General features: G+C 39.2%; 1 protein-coding gene across 1 annotated transcript in view; it reads left to right on the top strand.

Annotated features, from left to right (window-relative positions):
* Positions 1-18896, top strand: part of AAMDC (adipogenesis associated Mth938 domain containing) — a 33244-nt gene extending 14348 nt beyond the window's left edge. The window contains exons 3-4 of the mRNA XM_029207842.1: positions 16808-16903; positions 18722-18896. Of these exons, the coding sequence (XP_029063675.1) occupies positions 16808-16903; positions 18722-18862 (237 nt within the window). The 3' untranslated portion in view covers positions 18863-18896. The remainder of the gene's footprint in view (positions 1-16807; positions 16904-18721) is intronic.
* Positions 18897-23797: the final 4901 nt, after the last annotated feature.

The raw sequence follows: 23797 nt of genomic DNA, 5'->3' as shown, positions 1-23797 counted from the left end.
AATAAGAAGCTATAATGCTTGTGAACCAAATGACTCCATTGGATTGTTTCATAGAGTAAAGCTAGTGTGGTGTAAGAATAGGCAGTGGTATAGTTGAGGGTGTCGGGTGTCTGCAGAGCTCAGTTTACATTTTATTCAGTAGATTAGACATAGCCATTTCAGATACTTAAGCAGGAGATTGATTTGACTGACAAAAATTATCCAGACTATGGGTTTAAGATATATTGGAGTACCAACTTATGAGTGTGCCACACTGGAGAGATTTTTTTCTTCAGAAATGGATTTAACGCTATATATTATATTTTTCCCATATAAGACTACATGAGTTAGTATTACCCTTAACCTCATTCTGTATTTAAGGAAACTTAATAAGCACAGAGTTTAGAGCTAGAAAGCTAGAAAAATGTGAAATCAAATAGTAAATTCAGGTCAGATTCTAACTTTCTTCCCTGTCCCTTTCTACTACATCATGATTCCTCTTGTAAACTTCAACACTAAAGACTACAAAACTGTGAAGTTGCCAGTGATGATAACAGGAAAATAGGAAAAGTTTGCTGTAGGTTTAGTTTTCATCTTGTTAAGTTTCATTTGTCAGTAGAATAAACAAGAGGAGGTGTTCTAGAACTAGTTGGAGAGAGAAGAACTAGGAAAGATAGAGAAAAGCTGAGCTGTTGACTAGAACTTACCTGTATAGAGGCAAAAGGACATCAAATCAAAGCTATTAAGCCTCAGAGTCCTCATCTATAGAATGGAGATAGTACTATTACCCACCTCACAGAGTTGATCTAAGGGTTACTGTACTGTGCTAGATATGGTGTAGGCACTCAATAAATTAAGCTGTTATTGTTAAGTGAGTAGTAGTGTGGGTGGATATGAAACAGCAAATATGAAAACTATTAAGAAGGTGAGAGGGTTGGATTGGGAGTTTGGGATTAGTAGATGCAAACTGGTATATACAGAATAAATAAACAACAAGGTCCTACTGTGTAGCACAGGGAACTATATTCAATATCCTGTGATAAACCATAATGGAAAAGAATATGAAAAAGTATGTATATATATATGTATAATTGAGTCACTTTGCTGTACGGCAATTAACACAACATTGTAATTCAACTCTATTTCAGTAAAAAGTTAATTTAAGGGCTTCCCTGGTGGCGCAGTGGTTGGGAGTCTGCCTGCCGATGCAGGGGACACGGGTTCGTGCCCCGGTCCGGGAAGATCCCACATGCCACGGAGCGGCTGGGCCCGTGAGCCATGGCCACTGAGCCTGCACGTCTGGAGCCTGTGCTCCGCAATGGGAGAGGCCACAACAGTGAGAGGCCCATGTACCGCAAAAAAAAAAAAAATTAATTTAAGAAAAGAAGGTGAAATTGGCAGGATAACGCAGTTTATTAGATTTAGCAGGCAAAGGAGAATACTAGCATGGATAAATGGGTACATGGTGGTGCCATTTATTGAGACTGGGTATATGAAGAGGAGGAACAGATGTGTTTGTGTTTGGGGCAGAGGCTGGGTAGAGAAAATGATTAATTCTTTTGGAATATGTTGAGCTTGAACTTACAATAGGGCATCAAGAGATATCTAGTAGATATTTAGATTTATAGGTCCAGGCACTGTCACATTTTAACTAGATACCTTAACCAAGTTATATAGCCTGACTGTGCCTCAGTTTAACCATTTATAAAAGGAGAATAATAATGTCTGTTTGTCATGGCTTCATGTAAGAGTTATAAATGGGTTGGGAAGAATAAATTTGAAAAATGCATGCCACTTACCATCATGCAAATTCATTCTTTCTCTCATTCAGTATTCCTCAGTGTGATTCATGGATCTCTTGCATCAGAATCACCTAGAGCTTTGTTTAAAATGCATGTTCTGTATCTCCTGCACTCTTCCCAACTACTGAATCATAATCTCTTGGGGATGGGACCTGGAAAATAATATATTTCACGTGGTTGCTTTGAATACTAAATATGTTCATCTTTGTAAAGCATCTACCACAGTGCCTGTCACATAGTAGACACTTGATCTTTTTAAGTTTTTTCTTTTCTCCCTTAGTTACCTAGCACAACGCCTAGCACATAATACTGCTCTACAGTATGTTTCTCAACTATACAAATGACTGCATTAATTCTTTTAAAAGTCTTGGACATGAAGCACTCTGATTTGTACATCAAATGCTGCTTAATAGGGAATCCTTGAGGGAATTAACTGCCTGAGAGTGTTTAGGGGATTTCTTTTTACTTTAGAGTACTACAGTTGTTTATGCCATGAACTGATGGAGGTATTATCTCTAGTTATTTTTCATGCTCTAAATATATAGTAGTATTGTTCAGCTATTTTTTTTTTTTTTTTTGGCTGCATCACGCAGCTTATAGGATTTTGGGTCCCCAACCAGGGTTTGAACCTGTGCCCACAGCAGTGAAAGCATCGAGTCCTAACCACTGGACTGCCCGAGAATTCCCTTGTTCAGCTATTCTTTTTAACGAACTACCCAAAACTTAGTGATTTACAATAATAAGTGTTTATTATCATGCTTATAGGTCTAGCTGGAGCAGCTCTACTCCAGGCTGCAGTTGGCAAGCTGGCTGGGTACTCCATAGGTCTCTTATCCATCTTAGACCAGTGAACTAGCCAGGACCTGATCTTCTCATGGTGTTATCTGAAGCTCACAAACATAAGCCCCACTGAGCAAGTATATTTCAAGGCTTTGCTTGCCCCAGGTTCACCAACATAAGTTCCCACATCAGTAGGGCACAGAAGTATATTCTGCCCACAGTAAGAGGGCAAAAAGAGTGAATATTTGCTGAACAGTTATCCAAACTATCAGAATATTCAATCACATGTTGTACGTCTGCATATGAGTTGTTCCTTGGGCAACTTAAACCGAACATGTCCAAAGTTGATTTCATTTCCTTTTCCCTACCTCCCCACCCCCCACAAATATCCAGGTACTTTCTTGTGTTCTCCGTCTCCATTAATGGAATCACTATCCACCCAGTCACCTAGAAGAGAAACATCAGACAAAAGTTTTATTTCTCCAGTTTTCTCCTCCACCATATCCAACAAAGTACATTTGTTGACTTGGCCAACATAAAGCTAGTCATGTCACTGCTCTGCTTAGAAAATTTCAAAGGCTTTCCATAGACCTCAGAATTAAGCAAAAACTCCTTAGGATAGTGTTCAGGGCCATTTTTTTAAAACAATGATACAGTTCCAAATTTTTCCTTCATTCTCATCCCCTATATTTCATAACACATCTGAAGACCTAGCTATTCCATACCAAATACATATTCCCTTACAAACCTACCATGATCTTTGATTCTCTATACCTTTGCTAAAACCACTTCCTTTTATTTATTGTTATTTATTTATTTATTTATTTGATTGCGCTGGGTCTTAGTTGTGGCAGGCGGGCTCCTTAGTTGTGGTTCACCAGCTCCTTAGTTGCAGCACGTAGGCTCCTTAGTTGCGGCAGGTGGGCTCCTTAGTTGTGGCATGCGAACTCCTAGTTGCGGCATGCATGTGGGATCTAGTTCCCTGACCAAGGATCGAACCCAGGCCCCCTGCATTGGGAGCACAGAGTCTTATCCACTGTGCCACCAGGGAAGTCCCTAAAACCATTTCCTTTACTTGAAATGACCTGCTCCCCTTGGTACCTGTTGAAATCTTATATATCCTTTAATTCCTAGCTTTTGTTTTATCTCCTCTATGAAGCACTTCCTGATAATCCTTGTGAGAATGAGCTGCTTACTCCATTCTCAGTATTCCTATAATACTTTGTGCCTCTATTTTAGCACTTAGTGCAGTTCACCTGTATTGTACTGAGTGTGTATTTACGTGTTTCCCTCACTAAGTGGTGAACTCCCTAAGGGCGAGAACTATGCATTTGGCACAGTGCCCATAAAATATGGGCTCAATAAATGTTGGCTGCATTGAATTTTTAATTATAAATGTCATTAAAAAAATTTTTTTATACTTTGTGACATTCCTTCTGAGGTAGGTTAATGTGATTCCTTTTTTATCAGTTTAAGGGTGGGAAGGGGCAGATGATATAGTGATTGCAGGATGGAAATATCAAGAAAATTTACTGTCTTCAACCAGTGTCCTTGAAATAATAATTACTATTACCTACTCCCAAATCTCTACCAATCATTAAACAACTGCTGTGTGCCTGATCAAATATAGCGTTTCCAGGGTCACACCACTAATAATTTTTGGAACCAAGATTTGAACCTGAGTCTTACTATAAAGCCTATACTTTTCTACTATTGCATACTGTCCTCACTCATTTCTATCTTAAAGCAATAACTATCTTATTGGAGAAGATTTTTCTATGTGGAAACGTGCATAGGTCTTTCATTTATATATCCTTTTGTTAGGCTGAAAGGGGACAAGGAGGAAGATATGACAAAAGTGTAAATTTAAAATAAAGCCAAACCAATTAGCAGGCACCTAAAGAGAACCAAAGGAAATGTGGAAACTTTACCCCACCTATTTAAAAAAATTTTTTTATTGACATGTAGTTGATTTTAGTCCCACCTTTTAATTTTAAACATTAAACCTATGAAACAGTTGTATGAATATTACAATAAATAGCCACACACCCTTTCTCAAAATCTTCAGTTGTTAATACTTTGCCATGTTGGTGTTTTCTCTCTAAACACACATACACACACACACACACACACACATTTTTCCCCAATCATTTGAGTGTAAATGGCAGATATTTTAGCATTTCTTTCCTAAGAACATAAACATTCTCCTACATAGCCACAATATCATTCTCACAAATAAGGATATTATCCTTGATACAATATTACTATTTAGTATACAGCCTATCTTCAAATTTCCCCCCAAATGCCCTCTATAACTATTGCCGATTTTGTGGGTTTATTTTTATATATAATACAGGCAATAGGTGTAAAGTATAACATAATTCTCAGAGTCTTGTCCATTTGATCAGACTAAAGGTTCCAGTACTTAGGACACAAAAGGAAAGATAGATGAGCTGAGCTGTCCCTAACCCTTTCTGCTTTTGTGTGTGTTTGGTTTTGCTTGTGTTTTCCCATTTACCTTCTAAACTTGGTTGACCTGAAAAGCCTATGTTGAACCTCTCCCGCCCCTTTTTCTATTTTGAAATATTTTGAACCTATATAACAAATTGGAAAAAAATAATAAACACTTGTATACCATCAGCCTAGATTTACCAGTTTTTAATATTCTGGCACATTTACTTTTTTATCTTTCGGTGGCTTTCTCTCTCTCTCTCTCTGAATAACTATATTTGCTGAATCATTTGGAAGTAAGTACTGACATCATGATACTTAACTCTAAATACTTCAGCCTGTATCTAATAAAACAAAGGCATTCTGCCTTACATAATCATAATGTTACACTCAAGAAATCCAACATTTATATAATATTAAATAGCATCAAATCCATAGTCAAATTATAACAATTGTTCCAATAAAATAATATCTTTTATAGCTGGCTTTCCTTTCCAACCCAAGATCCAGTCAGGTGTCATGCATTGCATTTTGTTGTCGTGTTTCTTTACTCTATCAATAGACAGATTTATTGATTGAAGTATAATTGGCCTACAATACTATGCAAGTTTCAGGTGCACAACATAATGATTTGATATTTCTATACATTACAAAATGATCACCACAATAAGTCTAGTTACCATCTGCCATCATACAAAATATTTACACTATTATTGACTATATTCCCCATGCTGCACATTTCATCCCTGTGACTCATTTCTTTTGTAACGGTTAAGTTTGTACCTCTTAATCTCCCTCACCTATTTCACTCATCTCCCCCACCACCTCCCCTCTGGCAACCACCTGTTTATTCTCTGTTTATGAGTCTAATTTCTGTTTTGTTTTACTTGTTTATTTGTTTTGTTTTTTAGATTTCACATATAAGTGAAATCATACAGTATTTGTCTTCCTCTGTCCGACTTATATCACTTAGCTTAATACCCTCTAAGTACATCCTTGTTGTCGCAAATGGCAAGATTTCATTCTTTTAGTGTTTTCATTTTCTTTGCAAAAATACACAAGTGGAATTGCTGGATTGTCTGGTACTTCTATTTTTAATATTTTGAGGGACCTCCGTACTGTTTTCCATAGTGGCTGCACCAATTTACATTCCCACCAACAGTGCACAAGTGTTCCGTTTTCTCCACATCCTCGCCAACACTTGCTATTTGCTCTCTTTTTGATAATAGCCATTCTGACAGATCTGAGGTGATATTGCATTGTGGTTTTTATTTCTATTTCCCTGATGTAGCTACATCAAACTAAAAAGCTTTTGCACAATGAAGGAAACTAACAATAAAATCAAAAGGCTTTGGAAGAAAATATTTGCCAACAAGGTATCTAATAAGGGGTTAATATCTAAAATATACAAAGAACTCATACAACTCAACACCAACAAACAAATAACCCAATTAATAATTGGGCAGAGGTCCTGAATATACATCTTTCCAAAGAAGACATACATATATCCAACAGACACATGAAAAGATGCTAATAGCTTTCCTCCAAGAAAAAACAATAAGATTTCCGTAACATTGACATGTTATGGAAAGCCTCTTAAAGAGGAACAGAATCAGACACTCACTAAGGGCAGAGAGCCTTAGTGGTTTGCCGGGAGGGATTGCAAGAAGCAGAGAGGGAGCTGGTGGCAGGGTGAGGATGCCTCAATAACAGGCTGATGCTCCAAACACAGACCTATGCGCAAGGCTGTAAGTAATCACCCACCAAGGCCTGGATCCACAGGCTGTTGCAGTTATCTTTCATGGCTCTGTATGCGACACCCTGGGCATGCAGTAAAGCACGCAACAGCCAAATTGAGTTCCACTGCTCCAGCAACTCTGATGGGCTCCTGCTGTCTGCAGTCTCTGAATCTTGAGAGGATTATGGTTTTGCACTCTTTTATGACCTTTCACTTCACTGAGCAGTGGCCTTGTTTCCTTATACTAGAATGTGAGCTCTTACAGCCTGGGGATTATGGTGCTCCTCAAAGTAGATGCTATTCTTTGGGGTTTTTTTAAATAAATTTATTTATTTTTGGCTGTGTTGGGTCTTCGCTGCTGCGCGCGGGCTTTCTCTAGTTGCGGGAAGCGGGGGCTACTCTTCATTGCAGTGCGTGGGCTTCTCATTGCGGTGGCTTCTCATTGCAGAGCACGGGCTCTAGGTGCATGGGCTTCAGTAGTTAAGGTATGAGGGCTCAGTAGTTGTGGCTCATGGGCTCTAGAGTGCAGGCTCAGTAGTTGTGGCACACGGGCTTAGTTGCTCCACGGCATGTGGGATCTTCCCAGACCAGGGATCGAACCCGTGTCCCCTGCATTGGCAGGCAGATTCTCAACCACTGCGCCAGCAGGGAAGCCCCTATTCTTTGTTAAATGAAGGAATCATTCAGTATTTCAGATAAATGCATTTACTTAAGGCAGGTGAAGCTCTCCAGCCCTGATTTGTAATTCTGTTAAATATTTACCTTGGTCGTTGTACCAGAAAAAAAAAAAGTTAGTTCTTCATACCATAGCTGTTCAGCTCAGGGTGGTTCTAGGATTGATCACAGAGCTGTGGAACTAAAAAAGCGTCTAATCCAATCGTTTTATCGATGCATTCTTTAAGAACCAATTATTGTAATCAAATGAAAAAATATCCCCATTTTTGTTTTGCCTTTTAAAAATGTATAAACCTAGGGACTTCCCTGGTGGTCCATTGGTTAAGAATCTGCCTTCCAATGCAGGGGATGCAGGTTCAATCCCTCGTCGGGGAACTAAGATCCCACATGTCACAGGGCAACTAAGCCCGCACGTGCCAGGACTACTGACCCCTCACACCATAACTAGAGAGCCCACACACTGCAACCACTGAGCCCACGCACTCTGGAGCCTGTGTGCCACAATGAAAGATCCTGCATGCCGCAACGAAGATCCTGCATGCCGCAACTAAGACCTGATGCAGCCAAATAAACAAAAAAATTTTTTTTAATGTATAAACCTAAATTACTTTAGAGATAAAGAATCTAATCTCCCCCCAATCTCTTCTGATCTTTGTGGAGAATAGGGAAAGCTGGAGGCAGAGATACTGTTCAGAGCCACCTGGCCACTAGCTCTGCATCCCCTCCCACGATGAGGAAGTACCGTTGCTGCTGATCAATTTGGTTCACTCTTTGACGTGCAGTGTTCTAATTTAGAACACTCTGATATTCCCTTAAGTGTAAGCTCATATAGTCTTAGTGTAAATTCCTTAAGAAGATGCTGATGAAGTTAAGTCAGAACATAAAAAGGTGTTAGTGTGAGAGACTGGCTATGTTATCAGCTCTGGAACACTCACTGAGTGAAGAGTGTCAGCAGTAGTTGTACACCCCACAGGGAATCAAGAGACATGGAGAAAGCCAGAAAAGATGGGCTGCATCTGTTCCTGCTTTGTGTAGCCACCTGGCTTATGCTAAACTTTGTTTCCTTGGCGAAATAAATCAGGAAGTAGTGAGTAGGTATGTGTACCTATATGTGGTCTCCTCCTGCTAATCTATAACCTGCCAATACTACAGGGTTATTTTTTAAGCTGTTTATTTTGAAATGATTTAAGACTTACAGAAAAGTTACAGGAATATTAGAATTCTCATTTTTACCCAGACCCAAATGTTAAGTTTATCATATTTTCTTTATCATCCTCTTCTCCAACAGACTTTTTTCTGAACTGCTGTATTCTACCCCTTTGCTCCTAAATACCTGTGTGTATTTCCCCAAAAAACAAGGACATTCTCTTACAACACAGTGATGAAAATCAGGAAATTAACATTGATACAATACTATTATCTAATAAACAGACCTTATTAATATTTTGCCAATTGACCTAATACACGTTACATTTATTTGTCGCATTAATGGAATCATACAGTATATAGTCTTTTGAGACTTGCTTTTTTCACTCAGCATAATACATTTTAGATTCATCCATATTGTCATAGGTATCAATAATTTGTTCCTTTTTTATTATTGAGTAGTATTCCATTGTTGGATTATAACACAATTTGTTGATAAACATTTGGGTTGCTTCCAGTTTGGTTTACTACAAGTAAAGCTGCTACAGATGACTGTAGTTAGTAATGCTATACGATATATATGAAAGTTGTTAAGAGACTAAATCCTAAGAGTTCTCATCACAAGAGAAAAATGATTTTTTCTTTTTTTGTATCTGTGTGAGATGATGCATGTTAACTAAACTTATTGTGGGAATCATTTCATGATATACATAAGTCATATGCTGTACACCTTGAACTTATACAGTGCTGTATGTCAACTATATCTCAATAAAACTGGAAAAAAAAATCTAGAGTAGGATATGCTGCTTCTAAGTTTAGGAAATAAGAGTTAACAACCCCTCCTCCCACCCCCAATAGAAAGCTGCTATGAACGTTCATGTACAGGTTTTTGTGTGAATGTGAGTTTTCATTTCTCTAGGATAAATACCCAGGTAAGTGATTGCTGAATTGTGTAAGTACATATTTAAGAAAATGCCAAACTGTTTTCCTGCTAGAACGTGAAGAAAGTGATATGCAGTAAGACTGGTGAGGCAGCTGGGAACTTACAGACCATGTTAAGGAGTTTGGGAGTTATTTTAAGGGCAATGAGAAGCCATTGAGTGCTGTTAAGCAGAGGAGTGACTTGAGTGGATTTGTGTTTTGCAAAGATTCCTCTAGCTACAATTTGAAGAATGGTTAATTGGAAAGGGCTAAAGTGGTTTTATGAAGACCAGTTAGAAAGTTACTGCAACAGGCTAAATAAGAAGTAATGACAGCTTAGACCAGGGTACTGGCAGTGGAGATGGAGAGGAATGGACAGGTCCAAGAGATAATAAGGAAGTAAATTATTATGTCCAATCTTTTGGGGAAAATGTTTAACATTTCAACATTATACTTAATGTTTAGCTAGCTGTAGGTTTTTCTTAGATGTCCTCTACCTAAGGAAGGTTCCCTTCTAGTTTAGTTTATTTTTAAAATATTAATAATAATTATTATTTATTTTTATTGAAGTATAATTGACCTACAACACTATGTTAGTTCCAGGTGCACAACATAATGATTTCATGTTTCTATACATTACAAAATGATCACCACGATAAGTCTAGTTACCATCTGTTACCATACACTATTATTGACTATATCCCCCATGCTGCATATTTCATCCCTGTGACTCATTTGTTTTTTGTTTTTGTTTTTTAATTTATTTATTTATTTATTTTTGGCTGCATTGGGTCTTTGTTGCTGTGCACGGGCTTTCTCTACTTACTGCGAGCAGGGGCTAGTCTTCATTGCGGTGTGTGGGCTTCTCATTGTGGTGGCTTCTCTTGTTGTGGAGCTTGGGCTCTAGGCACACAGGCTTCAGTAGTTGTGGCACATGGGCTCAGCAGTTGTGGCTCGTGGGCTTTAGAGTGCAGGCTCAGTAGTTGTGGTGTACAGGCTTAGTTGCTCTGCGGCATGTGGGATCTTCCTGGACCAGGGCTCGAACCCATATCCCCTGCATTGGCAGGCGTATTCTTAACCACTGTGCCACCAGGGAAGCCCGACTCATTTATTTTGTAACTGTAAGTTTGTACCTCTTAATGTCCCTCACCTATTTCACTCATCTCCCCCACCACCTCCCCTCTGGCAACTATGTGTTTATTCTTTGTATCTATGAGTCTATTTCTGTTTTGTTTTTTAGATTCCACATATAAATGAAATCATACAGTATTTATCTTTCTCTGACTTAATTCACTTAGGATAATACCCTCTAGGTCCATCCATATTGTCACAAATGGCATTATTTAATTCTTTCGTATGGCTGAGCAATATTCCATTGTATATATGAACCACATTTTTAAAAAATTTTGTTATTTATTTTTGGCTGCATTGGGTCTTCGTTGCTGCGCGTGGGCTTTCTCTAGTTGCGGCGAGCAGGGGCTACTCTTTGTTGTAGTGTGCGGACTTCTCATTGCAGTGGCTTCTCTTGTTGCGGAGCACAGGCTCTAGGCACACAGGCTTCAGTAGTTGTGGTGCGTGGGCTCAGTAGTTGTGGCGCGTGGGCTCTAGAGTACAGGCTCAGTAGTTGTGGCACACGGGCTTAGTTGCTCCGCAGCATGTGGGATCTTCCTGGACCAGACCTTGAACCCGTGTCCCCTGCATTGGCAGGTGGATTCTTAATCACTGCGCCATCAGGGAAGCCCTGAACTTTTTAAATTAAATTTTATTGGAGTATAGTTGCTTTACAATGCTGTGTGAGTTTCTTGCTCTAAAACAAAGTGAATCAGTCATACATATATATATATATCCACTCTTTTTTGGATTTCCTTTCCATCTAAGTCACCACAGAGCACTGAGTAGAGTTCCCTTTGCTATACAGTAGGTTCTCATTAGCTATCTATTTTATACATAGTAGTGTATGTATGTCAGTCCCAATCTCCCAATTCATCCCACCCTTCTTCCCCCCTTGGCAACCGTAAGTTTGTTCTCTACATCTGTGACTCTATTTCTGCTTTGCAAATAAGTTCATCTCCACCGTTTTTCTAATTTCCACATATAAGCGATATTATACTATATTTATTTTTCTCTTTTTGACTTACTTCACTCTGTATGACAGTCTCTAGGTCCATCCACGTCTCTGCAAATGGCACTATCTTGTTACTTTTTATGGCTAAGTAATATTCCATTGTATATATGTACCACATCTTCTTTATCCATTCCTCTGTTGATGGACATTTAGGTTGCTTCCATGCCCTGGCTATGGTAAATACCGCTGCAGTGAACATCGGGGTGCATGCATCCTTTTGAATTATGGTTTTCTCCAGATACATGCCTAGGAGTGGGATTGCTGGGTCATATGGTAGCTCTATTTTTAGTTTTTTAAGGAACCTCCATACTGTTCTCCATTGGGGCAGTACCAATTTACATTCCCACCAGCAGTGTACAAGGGTCCCCTTTTCTCCACACCCTCTCCAGCATTTTTTGTTTGTAGAACTTTTTTTTTTTTCCGGTACGCGGGCCTCTCACTGTTGTGGCCTCTCCCGTTGCAGAGCACAGGCTCCGGACATGCAGGCTCAGAGGCCATGTGGGATCCTCCCGGACTGGGGAACGAACCCGTGTCCCCTGCATTGGCAGGCGGACTCTCAACCACTGCACCACCAGGGAAGCCCTGTTTGTAGAATTTTTGATGATGGCCATTCTGACTGGTGTGAGGTGACACCTCATTGTGGTTTTGATTTGAATTTCTCTAATAATTAGTGATGTTGAGCATTTTTCATGTGTCTGTAGGCCATCTGTATGTCTTCTTTGGAGAAATGTCTATTTAGGTCTTCACCCATTTTTTGATTGGATTGGTTTTTTTCTATATTGAGCTGCATGAGCTGTTTGTATATTTTGGAGATTAATCCCTTGTCAGTTGCTTCATTTGCAAATATTTTCTTCGATTCTGAGGACTGTCTTTTCGTTTTGTTTATGGTTTCCTTTGCTGCGCAAAAGCTTTTAAGTTTAATTAGATCCCATTTGTTTATTTTTGTTTTTATTTTCATTACTCTAGGAGGTGAATCAAAAAAGATCTTGCTGTTATTTATGTCAAAGAGTGGTGTGCCTATGTTTTCCTTTGAGGGTTTTTATAGTGTCCGGTCCTTAATCCATTTTGAGTTTATTTTTGTGTATGGTGTTAGGGAGTGTTCTAATTTCATTTTTTTACATGTAGCTGTCCAGTTTTCCCAGCACCACTTATTGAAGCGACTATCTTTTTTCCATTGTATATTCTTGCCTCCTTTGTCATAGATTAGGTGGCCATAAGTGTGTGTACCACATCTTCTTTATCCATTCATCTCTCGATGGACATTTAGGTTGCTTCCATATCTTGGCTATTCTAGTTTAGTTTTCTGAGAGTTTTCTTTTTTTTTAATCATAAATACATGGTGAACTTCATTAAATGCTTTTTCTGCATCATTTGACACACTGTGTAATTTTTCTTCTTTACTTTGTGGTGAACTACATTGATTTTTAAAATATTGAACCAACCTTGGATTTGCTAACGTTTTGTTGAGGATTTTCATTAAATGTTTAAAATAGAATTCAACACTGAAATCATATGTGTCTAGAATTTTTTCTGTGGAAGGGTTTTAAATTATAAATTCAATTTCTAACATCTATAGGACTATTCAGATTTTCTGCTTCTTGTATTTTAATAAGTTGTGTCTTTCAAAAAAATCTGTCCATTTCTTCTAAGTTGTCACATTTATTAGTGTAAATTTATTCCCAATTTTTAAAATTATTCTTCTGCTATCTGTATGATCTATAGTAATGTCCCCTTCATTCCTGGTATTTATGAATTGTGTCTTCTCTTTTTTTCCTGATCAGTCTTACAATGGTTTCAATTCTATTAATCTTTTGAAAGAACCAACTTTTGGCCTTGTTGATTTTTCTCTGTCATTTGTTTCCCATTTCATTGATTTACATACATATATTCATTATTATCTGTCTTCTGCTTGCTTTGAATATGATTTGCTTCTCTTCTAGCTTTTTAAGGTGGGGGCTTACACCATTGATTTTAGACAATTATTTTTCTATTATAAGTATTTAAAGTGATAAATTTGCCTATAAGCATTATATAGCTGTATTCCACAAATTTTGATGTATTTTTCCTTTACCCTTTAGTTCAAAATACTTTGTTGCTCAATTTCCAATTATTTATGGCTTTTCTAAATATCTTATTGTTATCAACAAATCTATTTTGTCAGATATCATATTCTCTGTTATTTCATTTCTTTGAAATTTACTGAGACTTATGTCAGCATAAGGTCTTAGTGACTGTTCCATGTACACTTGAAAAAACAATGTGTATTCTGCAGTTGTTGGGTGTAGTAACCTATAAATGTCTATTAGGTCAAATTAACTGACAGTGTTGCTAAAAGCTCCCATTTCCTTAATTAGACTCTTTGTCTATGTGTTTTATCATTTACTGAGAGAAGGTGGTTAAAATTTCCAACCATAGAGCTGGATGGACCTAGAGTATGTCATGCAGAGTGAAGTAAGTCAGAAAGAGGAAAACAAATACCGTATGGTAACACATATATATGGAATCTAAAAAAACAAAAAAATGGTTCTGAAGAACCTGGGGCAGGACAGGAATAAAGACGCAGACATAGAGAATGGACTTGAGGACGTGGGGAGTGGGAAGGGTAAGCTGGGATGAAGTGAGAGAGTGGCATGGACATATATACACTACCAAATGTGAAACAGATAGCTAGTGGGAAGCAGCCGCATAGCACAGGGAGATGCGCTCGGTGCTTTGTGACCGCCTAGATGGGTGGGATAGGAAGGGTGGGAGGCAAATGCAAGAGGGAGGAGATATGGGGATACATGTATATGTATAGCTGATTCACTTTGTTATAAAGCAGAAACTAACACACCATTGTAAAGCAATTATACTCCAATAAAGATGTTAAAAAAAATCCAACTATAGTGGTTTTGTCTCTTTTCTTAGTTCTGTTATTTTTGGGTTTCTAAAAATATTTATTTATTTATTTATTTATGGCTGTGTTGGGTCTTAGCTGCAGCATGCAGGATCTTTCCTTGCAGCGTGTGGGCTTCTCTCTAGTTGTGGCATGTGGGCTCCTCTCTAGTTGTGGCTCCAGAGTGCATGGGCTCTGTAGTTGTGGCACAGGGGCTCTTTAGTTGTGGTACACGGGCTCAGTAGTTGTGTCACGTGGGCTTATTTGCCCTGCCGCATGTGGGATCTTAGTTCCCAGACCAGGGATCAAACCTGCATCCTCTGCATTGGAAGGCGTTTTCTTAGCGGCTGGACCACCAGGGAAGTCCCAGACATGTTATTTTTGTTTTCATATATTTTGTAGCTCTTTCACTAAGAGTGTACAGATTTGGGTTGTTATGTTTTTCTGAATTGGTCCTTTAAGTATCATGAGATGAAACTCTTTATCTGTAGTAATACTTCCTATCTTGATATTAATATAACCACATCAGCTTTCTTAGTGTTTGCATTTTGTATCTTTCTTTATCCTTTTACTTTCAACTTATGCCTTTATATTTCAAGTATATACCTTGTAAGTAGTGTTTCGTTGGGTATTGCTTTTTAACTCAGTCTCTGCCTTTCATTAAACTACTTAGTCCACTTAAAGTTAATTACTGCTACAGTTATGTTTAAGTGTTAACATAGTGCTATTTGTTTTCTGTTTGTCCTCATGTTTTTTATTCCTGCCTTTTTAGGGGGGTTAATCAAGTATTTTTTAATACTTCAGTCTGTCTCCTTTATTGTTTTTTTAGCTCATGTGTGTGTGTGGGTGACAGGCAATTGCCTTAGGGAAGATTCAGGTTACACCTAAAGTAACAGTTATTGTGTGCCTACAGTGGGCCGGGCACTGGGCTTAAGCACAACTCTGTGGTCATTAGGGCTAGTTCTTTCAAGTTTCAACGTTGCTCCCTAGGTTACAGTATTCTAATAAAGTGCATTAAACAAAGGTTAACATGTTTCTGTTCAAATCCCAACTGTGCTACTTAGTAATTGTGTCATCTTGGCTAATGTGTATTTTGTGAGCTTCAGTTTCTTTATCTATAAAACAAGGAGAATGGATGCTTTTGTGCTACTATTAATGCAGATCACATGGAATAATTTCTATAGCTGTATTATGAAAATTGCAACTTTAAACATGTAAGATATTATTATTCCAGGATTTAATAAAAATACTCATATTTGTTCTTCTACATTTTATAACAAATTTCAATCCTATCTTCTCTAAACCATCAGCTTTTTAGACTGAAAAACCCTTCTTTCTTTGGTACATTTGTTGTTGTCTTGGTATATTCAGCAGCTCTTTCCCTAAACCATGTCTAACTATGATTAGAATGTACCCCTTCTACAACCACTGCATCAAGGCATACTCCTAGTCATACTTCAGGATGCAATTAAAACAGCATGTCTTCCATGACAATTTTCCACTCTTACTCACTCCCCAGTAGTTGGGCTGGTATTTACCAAACTCTAACTCCTGTATCCCCTTTGCTGATGTGGAAGCAGTTCAGAAGCCACCATCCTTTAACGTTGGATTAATGTTCATTAAACGCCTTACCTTAAATATCCCTGGGAGAATCTGGGAAGACTTTACAGAGTGATAGGTTTTAAAGCATCAAAGTTTTCCTGGAGTTAAGTGGGAAAGGGGATCAGAAAAAGGAAACGGTATGGAGCTTTCCAAGTTTTGGCATGGTGTGCAGGTGCTTTCTTCTCCTGCTTCATCTCTTTCCACTCACTTGTCACTTACACTTCAGTCATATGGAACCAACTGTAGTTCACTAGGTTGCTCTTTCCTCTGAGCCTTAGTTCATGCTATTCCCTGTATTTGGTATGCCTTGTTCCCCTGATTTCCTTTAACCTGGCTAATTCCTGTTTGTCCTTTAGGTCTCAGCTTAAATGTCACATCCGCTGGGGTGTCTTCCCTGACCCCCTGCCCTGACTCCCCAGGTCTGAATTAGGTGCCCTTTCTGTATGTTCTCACTACACCCTGAACATTACTTCTTTGTAGCACTTGTAAAACTACTGAAATTTCTTTGTAGTCTTCTATACTTTTCACTAGACTTAGAGCTCCATAAGGGCAGTACTGTATCTTCTGCTATTCCCAGGGCCCTAGTGAGGCTTGGCCTAGAGTAAACCTCAGTAAACATTTGTTCGGTGAATGAATGACTCTAACAGGAATGGTGACCGCAAAGAAAGATGAAAAGAGCAGGTGGCTGGTATACTTTCTCTTTCCATGTCCAGCATTCTCCTGGTGTGCAGCCTGCAGATGTGGAGGAAGTTGTCGAGAAGGGTGTGCAGATCCTTGTCATTGGCCGAGGGATGAGTGAGGCCTTGAAGGTAGGTATTGGTGAGCACAGCATTCCTGAGGACTTCTGGTAATCTCCTGGATCTTTACCTTAGAGATATGTCCTTCTTGGAAGTTCATCTCTATGTATCATGCACCCTCATTTTGCTGAGCCAGGGGATGGCCCAGGATAAAATAGTGGCTGCGCACTATTCTTCCTCATCAGGGTTGGACTCTCCAGTCTCTAATCATAGGCCTGTGCTGTTTCAACTATTTTTCAGAAATTCCTCAATCCTGGAATTTCTTTTAAGCTCTACAGCTATCAATATTTGGCTCTTTAGATTTTTACAGTACTTTCCATTTTTACAGTACTTTTAATTTTTCTTTTCTTGGGCACATTCAAGTTAAGCCTTTTTCCCCTTTCAGAAAAAGAAAGTTTATTTTTATTGTACTTACAGAAATAGTACATGCTTGTTGTAAAAGAGTCAATGCGGAAATGTAGAATTAAAAAGGTGAAAGATTTCCCCTTCCCAATCGTAACTGCTCCAATGCTCTCTCTATGCATCTGCAAATATATACACACTTACACATACTGATATACATGTTTTTACATAAATAGGATCGCTCTATACATATTGTTCTGTAACTTTTTATTCACTTAATTATTGCATTGTGGACAGCCTTTCACATAAGTTTATAGAGATCTACCTCATTCTGTCCTTTATAAAGATGTCGTAAAATCCAGTTCCCTACCAATGGAGGTGCCCTTTAGTTGTATTTTTTAGTTTAACCTAGTTTTTTCCTCCATTAAAATGATCCCTATCTGTAAGACTACTGTTATTATAAAATTGTTCAAACATATAAAAAAGTAATGTAGGACATTTTAAAAAACATTTCACTCAGAGCTCCTTCTGACAAGGCAGAGTCTAATTAAAATCTATTTAAAATAATATTGAAGGCAAGTCAGAGTTGAGAAAATATCCAATAGCTGCCACTCTTGAGAATCTTTTATATAAATTCATTTACAAATATTTATTCAGCACCTTCTATGGGGCAGACACTATTCTAGGTACCAGGGACAACAAGCTAAACAAGGCAAACAAGGTTCATGGCCCTCATGGATAATAAAAATGTAGACAATTTCAGATCATAGTAAGTGCTGTGAAGAAAATGGTGACTTATGAGGGGCTGCTCTAAATGGGGTGATCAAGAAAGGCCTTTCTGAGAAGACGTTTGAGCTGCAGTGTACATACATTCATAAAATTTCATCCTCACACCAACCCTTTGATTTTAGGTATTATTGTCCCCGTTTTATAGGGGAGGAAATTGCAGTTGAAAGACTTTCAAAGGTCTCTTGGTTAGTACATAGCAAAGTTAGAATTTAGACTCAGGTTGGACTGACTCAAACATTTAACATTTATCTGGATTTGAATCAGTCAGGTTGGACTGACTCAAACATTTAACGTTTTACATACCTTAGCTGAATTCATTCTCATACCAACCCTGTAAGCAGGTATTGTTATCCCTATTTACATACATGGAAACAAAGGCTCAGAGAATTTAATTCACTTACCCAAAGTCACAATGCTAGTAAGGACTTAAATTCAAGACTGACTCCAAAATCCATGCTCTTTCCAGTTTCCATATCACCTGAGCTGTCTGCACATGTTTCATGGTACTTCTGTTAACTTCTTAGAAGGCTTTTTGACTCCTTGGGACTCACTGCCAAATTCTGGGCTGGTGACACACTGCGTGATTGAGGAGTGATGGTTGTCACTGTCCAGTTCTGTAGAATATACTTGCCTCATAGCAGGAAAAGAAACCCTGGGGGCCTTTCCCCCTGATTTACTCATCTTTTTCCTTCTTCCCAGGTACCCCCATCAACTGTGGAATACCTCAAGAAAAAAGGCATTGATGTGCGGGTCCTCCAGACAGAGATGGCAGTGAAGGAGTATAATGCCTTGGTTACCCAAGGCATCAGGGTGGGAGGGGTCTTCCATTCCACCTGCTGATGGAGCCTTAAGAGAATAAATCACTAAGCAATGATGCCTGTGACTGTCACTCTTACCTCTGTCCACTCCAGCCCCCCCAAGCATTTTTGAACAGCTGCTCGTGCCAGGTCCTGTGCTAGGCTTTGGGGTGCATGGATGACTTAGGGAAGGTCCTTGTCCTGGGGGGTGGGGGCTGAAAATCAGGGGAGGAGACAGAAGTTTACCAAAGTTTAATATTGTGGCAAATGTTAGGCCAGAAGTAAGCAAAAATAAAGGCAAAAATAAAGAAAGCCTTCTGACTTGAAGTTTGAAAGCCAAAGAAAAGTTTCAGTGCATTAAAATCACATTGCAATTGATGCTTTGGAATGTTTAGTCATCAATTCAACCAATTTTTATTAAGTACCTTATATGCCAGGCACTGCTATAGGCTCCAGAGAAACAGCAATAAAAGTCTTGTGCTCATGAAGCTTATATTCTAGTGGGCAAAATAAACAAGTAAACAAATACATAATATAAGTAGAATGTTATGAAAAAAAATAAAGCAAGATAAGAAAAAGAGTGATAGGGGCTATTTCAGATATGTGGTCAGGGAAAGTGTCTTTGTGCAATGACATATGAGCAGAGCCCTGAATGAACTGAGGCCACACATCAATAACAGTAAAAGGAGCTATGCCTTGATACTAGGGTTCTAGGCAGGCTGTTCTACTAACTAAACCTGAGCCTTGCCAGACAGTTCTCTCTGCCTCAGATTCCCTCACTATAAAATGATGGGGCTGGACTAAATGCCTTTTAATGGTCCCTACTGGCATGGATAGCCTTTGCTCTATTAAATACCAGGTGGCCTTTGTGAAGCCTTAGAATAGACTGACAGAATTATAATAGTAATCAGCATTACCTTATTTTTCATTTTTCCCCCTCTTTAAAGAGTTATGAGTATCAGCTTTGGTGTCAGATAGCCTTGACTTTGAACCGTGGCTTTCACGGCCACTCACTGGTTGGGCATTTATTTAATCTCTCAGAGTTTCACTGTTCTCATTTGTCAGATAGGGATCATATTAGTACCTGGAGTTATCATAGGTGTTAAGTTGGGTAATTCATAGAAAGTCTTGGCACACTGGCATGTAGTAAGGACTCAATAAACTGAAACCATTGTCAGTATCTTTCTCCTAATGGGGCTGCTGTGTAAAGCTAACTGGTTTCATTTTATGGTTTTTAATGTATCAGCTTATAATTTCAGATTCATAGAATGTTGGAGCCCAAAGGAATTATCTACTCTATTCTCTCATTTATTCAGTACTTCTCTTTTATATTCATTTACTGAGAGTCTCTTACTAATATTCTTATGACCAATTATTGCTGGATCCTAGGGGTACAGGAAAGATATAGTTCTTGCCCTCAGGAGTTATGTGAGAGAGAAACAAATAAACAAGACAGTAATGATACAGTGTGCTAACATTATACTAGTTACAAGGTCCAGTGCTGGCACAAAGGGTGGACTAACTTATCCTACCAGAATGGGAGGAAAATTAGGGAAGACATCACTAAGGACATAACACAAGTCTTAAAGAACAAGAAGAGGTTCATTTATTCACCAAACATTTGGGAACTCTTTATTTATTAGGTATGGTGTCTATCATGGTCATAACTAAATAAAATTGCTCCACCCCAGCCCCTGTTGAAGCCACAGCCCAGAAAGCTGATTTTTGCTCCACATGATCCTGTTGCCTGACTGGCCCCACTGGGCATCTGACCTCAGGACAGCCAATCCGTAGACTGAACAGCAACTTAAGATGTGGCCTGGCAAGAAAAGATGAGCTAAGCCCATTGGAATGGAAAATGATCTAATTTCTAAGCTTACCCAGCAAGAAAGTGGCAAAGGCAGGATTAGAACCCAATGCTGTGTCCTGATCTCTTTCTACCACCTTAGGAGGCCCGTGGGAGAGAGATCCTCACAGACCTGAGACTCAGCCTAGAGGTCTGAGAAGGTCTTGCTCAAGTGCCCTTTCTACAACCAGCCATTTGTCAGATGACAGGATGTTTCTAGATCTCAGTTCCCTCAGCTCATAAAGCCAGACACTTATATAGCTAGGAAGGATGTTTGATAAAATTTAGACTTTCTCTGGTTGATGCAATAAAAAAATTTTTTTTGTCAAATGTAAGGTGAGACAGCTCCAGTGGGTGTTGAATTAGGTGTGGGTGTAATCAATGTTCCTAAGTGAGTTGTCTCTACATTAAACAGAACTTAGTACAAACTTCTTTGAGACAGAAGTACCTGACAGTGAGGTTATTAAACTTTGTATAGAACCTGCTGATAGCCCCTACTTCTGAATCTGTTCTGCATGGTCAGTGCTGGAAATTTGCAGAGCCTGGAGAGAAGCTCTTTTTCCATGACACTATACTTAGTCCCATGTCTTAATCATTAAACCCTTCGATTCAATTTGTAAGTTGCTTGCACAGCCCTCACTCTGCCCACACTTAAATTTCTTCTAGCTTGAGCGGTTCCTAAGACGAGCAGTCTGCCAAGTGCTAGGTATGTACCTTCTCCATAATTCTGTTTGCTGAGGTCAATCATGTCAAAGCCAAATATAAAGTCCTTTCAGAAACCTGACTCTCAGGGCTGGGTTTTGCAGGCATGTCATGGTACAGCTAACCTTGCTCTGGATTCACGGGCTCATTCCTTCTTTCCTTGCCTGGTATGTGCCGGGAGCTAAGCTGGGGATACAACACAGACATTCTTACGGTCTAGCTATTCACAGACTGGTTGGAAGAAACAGACATGTAAATACGCAGTAACGATGCAGAAGTTTCAAACTGGCACAAATCTACCTGGAGACAGGTTCTGTTTGTCTCAGAGTAATTTTAACATTTACTTTATTTAGTTACCAAAATTTTTAACGTGGTTATTTTTCACATGAAAATGCAGGTTTCTGACTTCTCTGGAAGAATCAGAAAATCTGACATCACCAGGCCCATACCTATGAACAACTGAGTGGAGCTGAATAGCAACTGCCTTCTGACAGAGAATGTGCTGATTCCTCAAGTCTCTGTTATCTTCTTCCAGGTCACTTGACACCACCCCCCCCTTTTTAAATTTGTACAAGGATTATTATTTTTCATAATTTTGAAAAATACATTCATGAAAATTACCTAGGATGCATTTATTAGATTGACAAAGCCACCTGACCCCTTTTTTTCCCCTGCCTACCTGCTTCAGGGGTTGGCATTTGTGAACCTGCAATAAATACCACGCTTGAAGAATGTATAGGAGGCTGTGCAACGCACCAAGCCCACAGGAGACACAGATAGGTTGCAGAATGAGGCTCAGTCCTGAAGAATGAAAAGAAAAGAACCATAGGAGACAATCTGAAGAGCACATTCCAGGGCTCAGCAAGTGCAAAGGTGTGAAGCAAGAGAGAGCATGGTAAGTATTGGGAATAACTACAGATAATCCTCTACAGCTGGAGAAGTAGAGAATGTTTGGGACACGGAGTATGAGGCTGGAGAGGACACAAGGGGCATAAAGAGCCTTCAAGGATAGGAGTTTAGACTTTATCCTGGGGCCAGAAGTGACCCACTTAAAGGGGTTTAAAGCAGGGGAATGATGTGATCCGATCCGGGTTTTAGAAAGATTACTCTGGCAGCTGTGTGAAGAGTAGACCGAAGGGGGCAAGATTTGAAGCAGGCAGCTCATTAGGAAGCTAATCCCGTACCTTAGGAGTGATGATGAAGGCTGCATCAGGACAGAAACACCGAGTCAAGAAGAGAATTGAAACATTTAAGGAAGCAGAATCTAAAGGACTTGATGGCTGGTTTTATATGAGGCGTAAGGATAGAGTCCAATGTGACACAGTTTCTGGCTTTGATGAGGTACGTGGTTGGCCACTGAAAAGGCATAACAACAGATCCCTGTCATGAAAACCATATTAGACTGAGAGGCCTGGGTTCCAGACTTGCTTCTACTAACCCAGTCTCTCTGGGCTTGGACATTCACTTATAAATGAGGGTGCCACACCGGAGCCATCTTTATGCTCCCTTCCAGGTCTTTGTCAGAAAAATCAAGATTCTCATAATTCACAGAGAATTCAGAGTAAAAGGAATTTAAAAGGTTAAGCCCAACTGCTCATATGATACTTGAATTCCTTTACAACAAACTTGTCAGGAGCTTGTTCAACCTCTGCTTGAACACATCCAGCATGGAAAACTCCTTATCTCCTAATGCAGCCCATTCAATTCTTACACTCATTAGTGTAAGAATAAGGCTGCTCCTAATGCAGCCCATTCAATTCTTAAAAACTCATCCTGATACTAAGGTAAATTTTGCCCCTTCGTGTTTTTCTCCACCTTTGGTGGGAAAAGTACTATTTTGGGTTTTAAGACCTAGGGATGAAATCCTGCCCTTGCCCCTTAGGAGAAAGACGTTACCTCTAAGTCTCCATTTCCCCACCTGTAAAATGGGGAATGACCCAGAAGGATTTTTATAAAAGGAGTAGTGTTATCTGAAAAGGATTCAGCATATTCTTCCCTTGGAAGGCTTTCTATAGCTATGGCATCAAAGGCTCAGTTAGCAGCGATGAGTCTTGATGTTTTCATCTGTGCTTCAACTCAGTAATCATCATTAGGGGCTTTGTGTCAGGGCCATGGTATGGTTCAGCCTGGCTTTAAGCTTCATTTTATCTCCAAGGCAGGCAATTTTCTTCAGGGCATCTGTTGACACATGAGAGCCCACTGATGGCACATCACTGAGATGTACTAAACAGGCGAGCACAGGAGAAAAGTAAATCCCATGGAGGTGATCTTCTTCCCTTAGTCCCTCTATAGCAGTTATAACCTCCCAGAGCCAGACTGCCTGGGTTCAAATCCCAGCTCTGTCATTTACTAGTTGTGTGTCCTAGGCCAACTAGGCAGCTCCAACACTGTAGTCATCAGAGATGTAGTTCACAATATTATTTCTTATAG

This window comes from Monodon monoceros, unplaced genomic scaffold (genome assembly GCF_005190385.1).
Source record: "Monodon monoceros isolate NGI ecotype Baffin Bay Population unplaced genomic scaffold, NGI_Narwhal_1 Super_Scaffold_7, whole genome shotgun sequence".
Taxonomy (NCBI): Eukaryota; Metazoa; Chordata; class Mammalia; order Artiodactyla; family Monodontidae; genus Monodon; species Monodon monoceros.
Note: the sequence above shows the minus strand (reverse complement) of the source record. Positions and strands in the feature narration are given on the sequence as shown.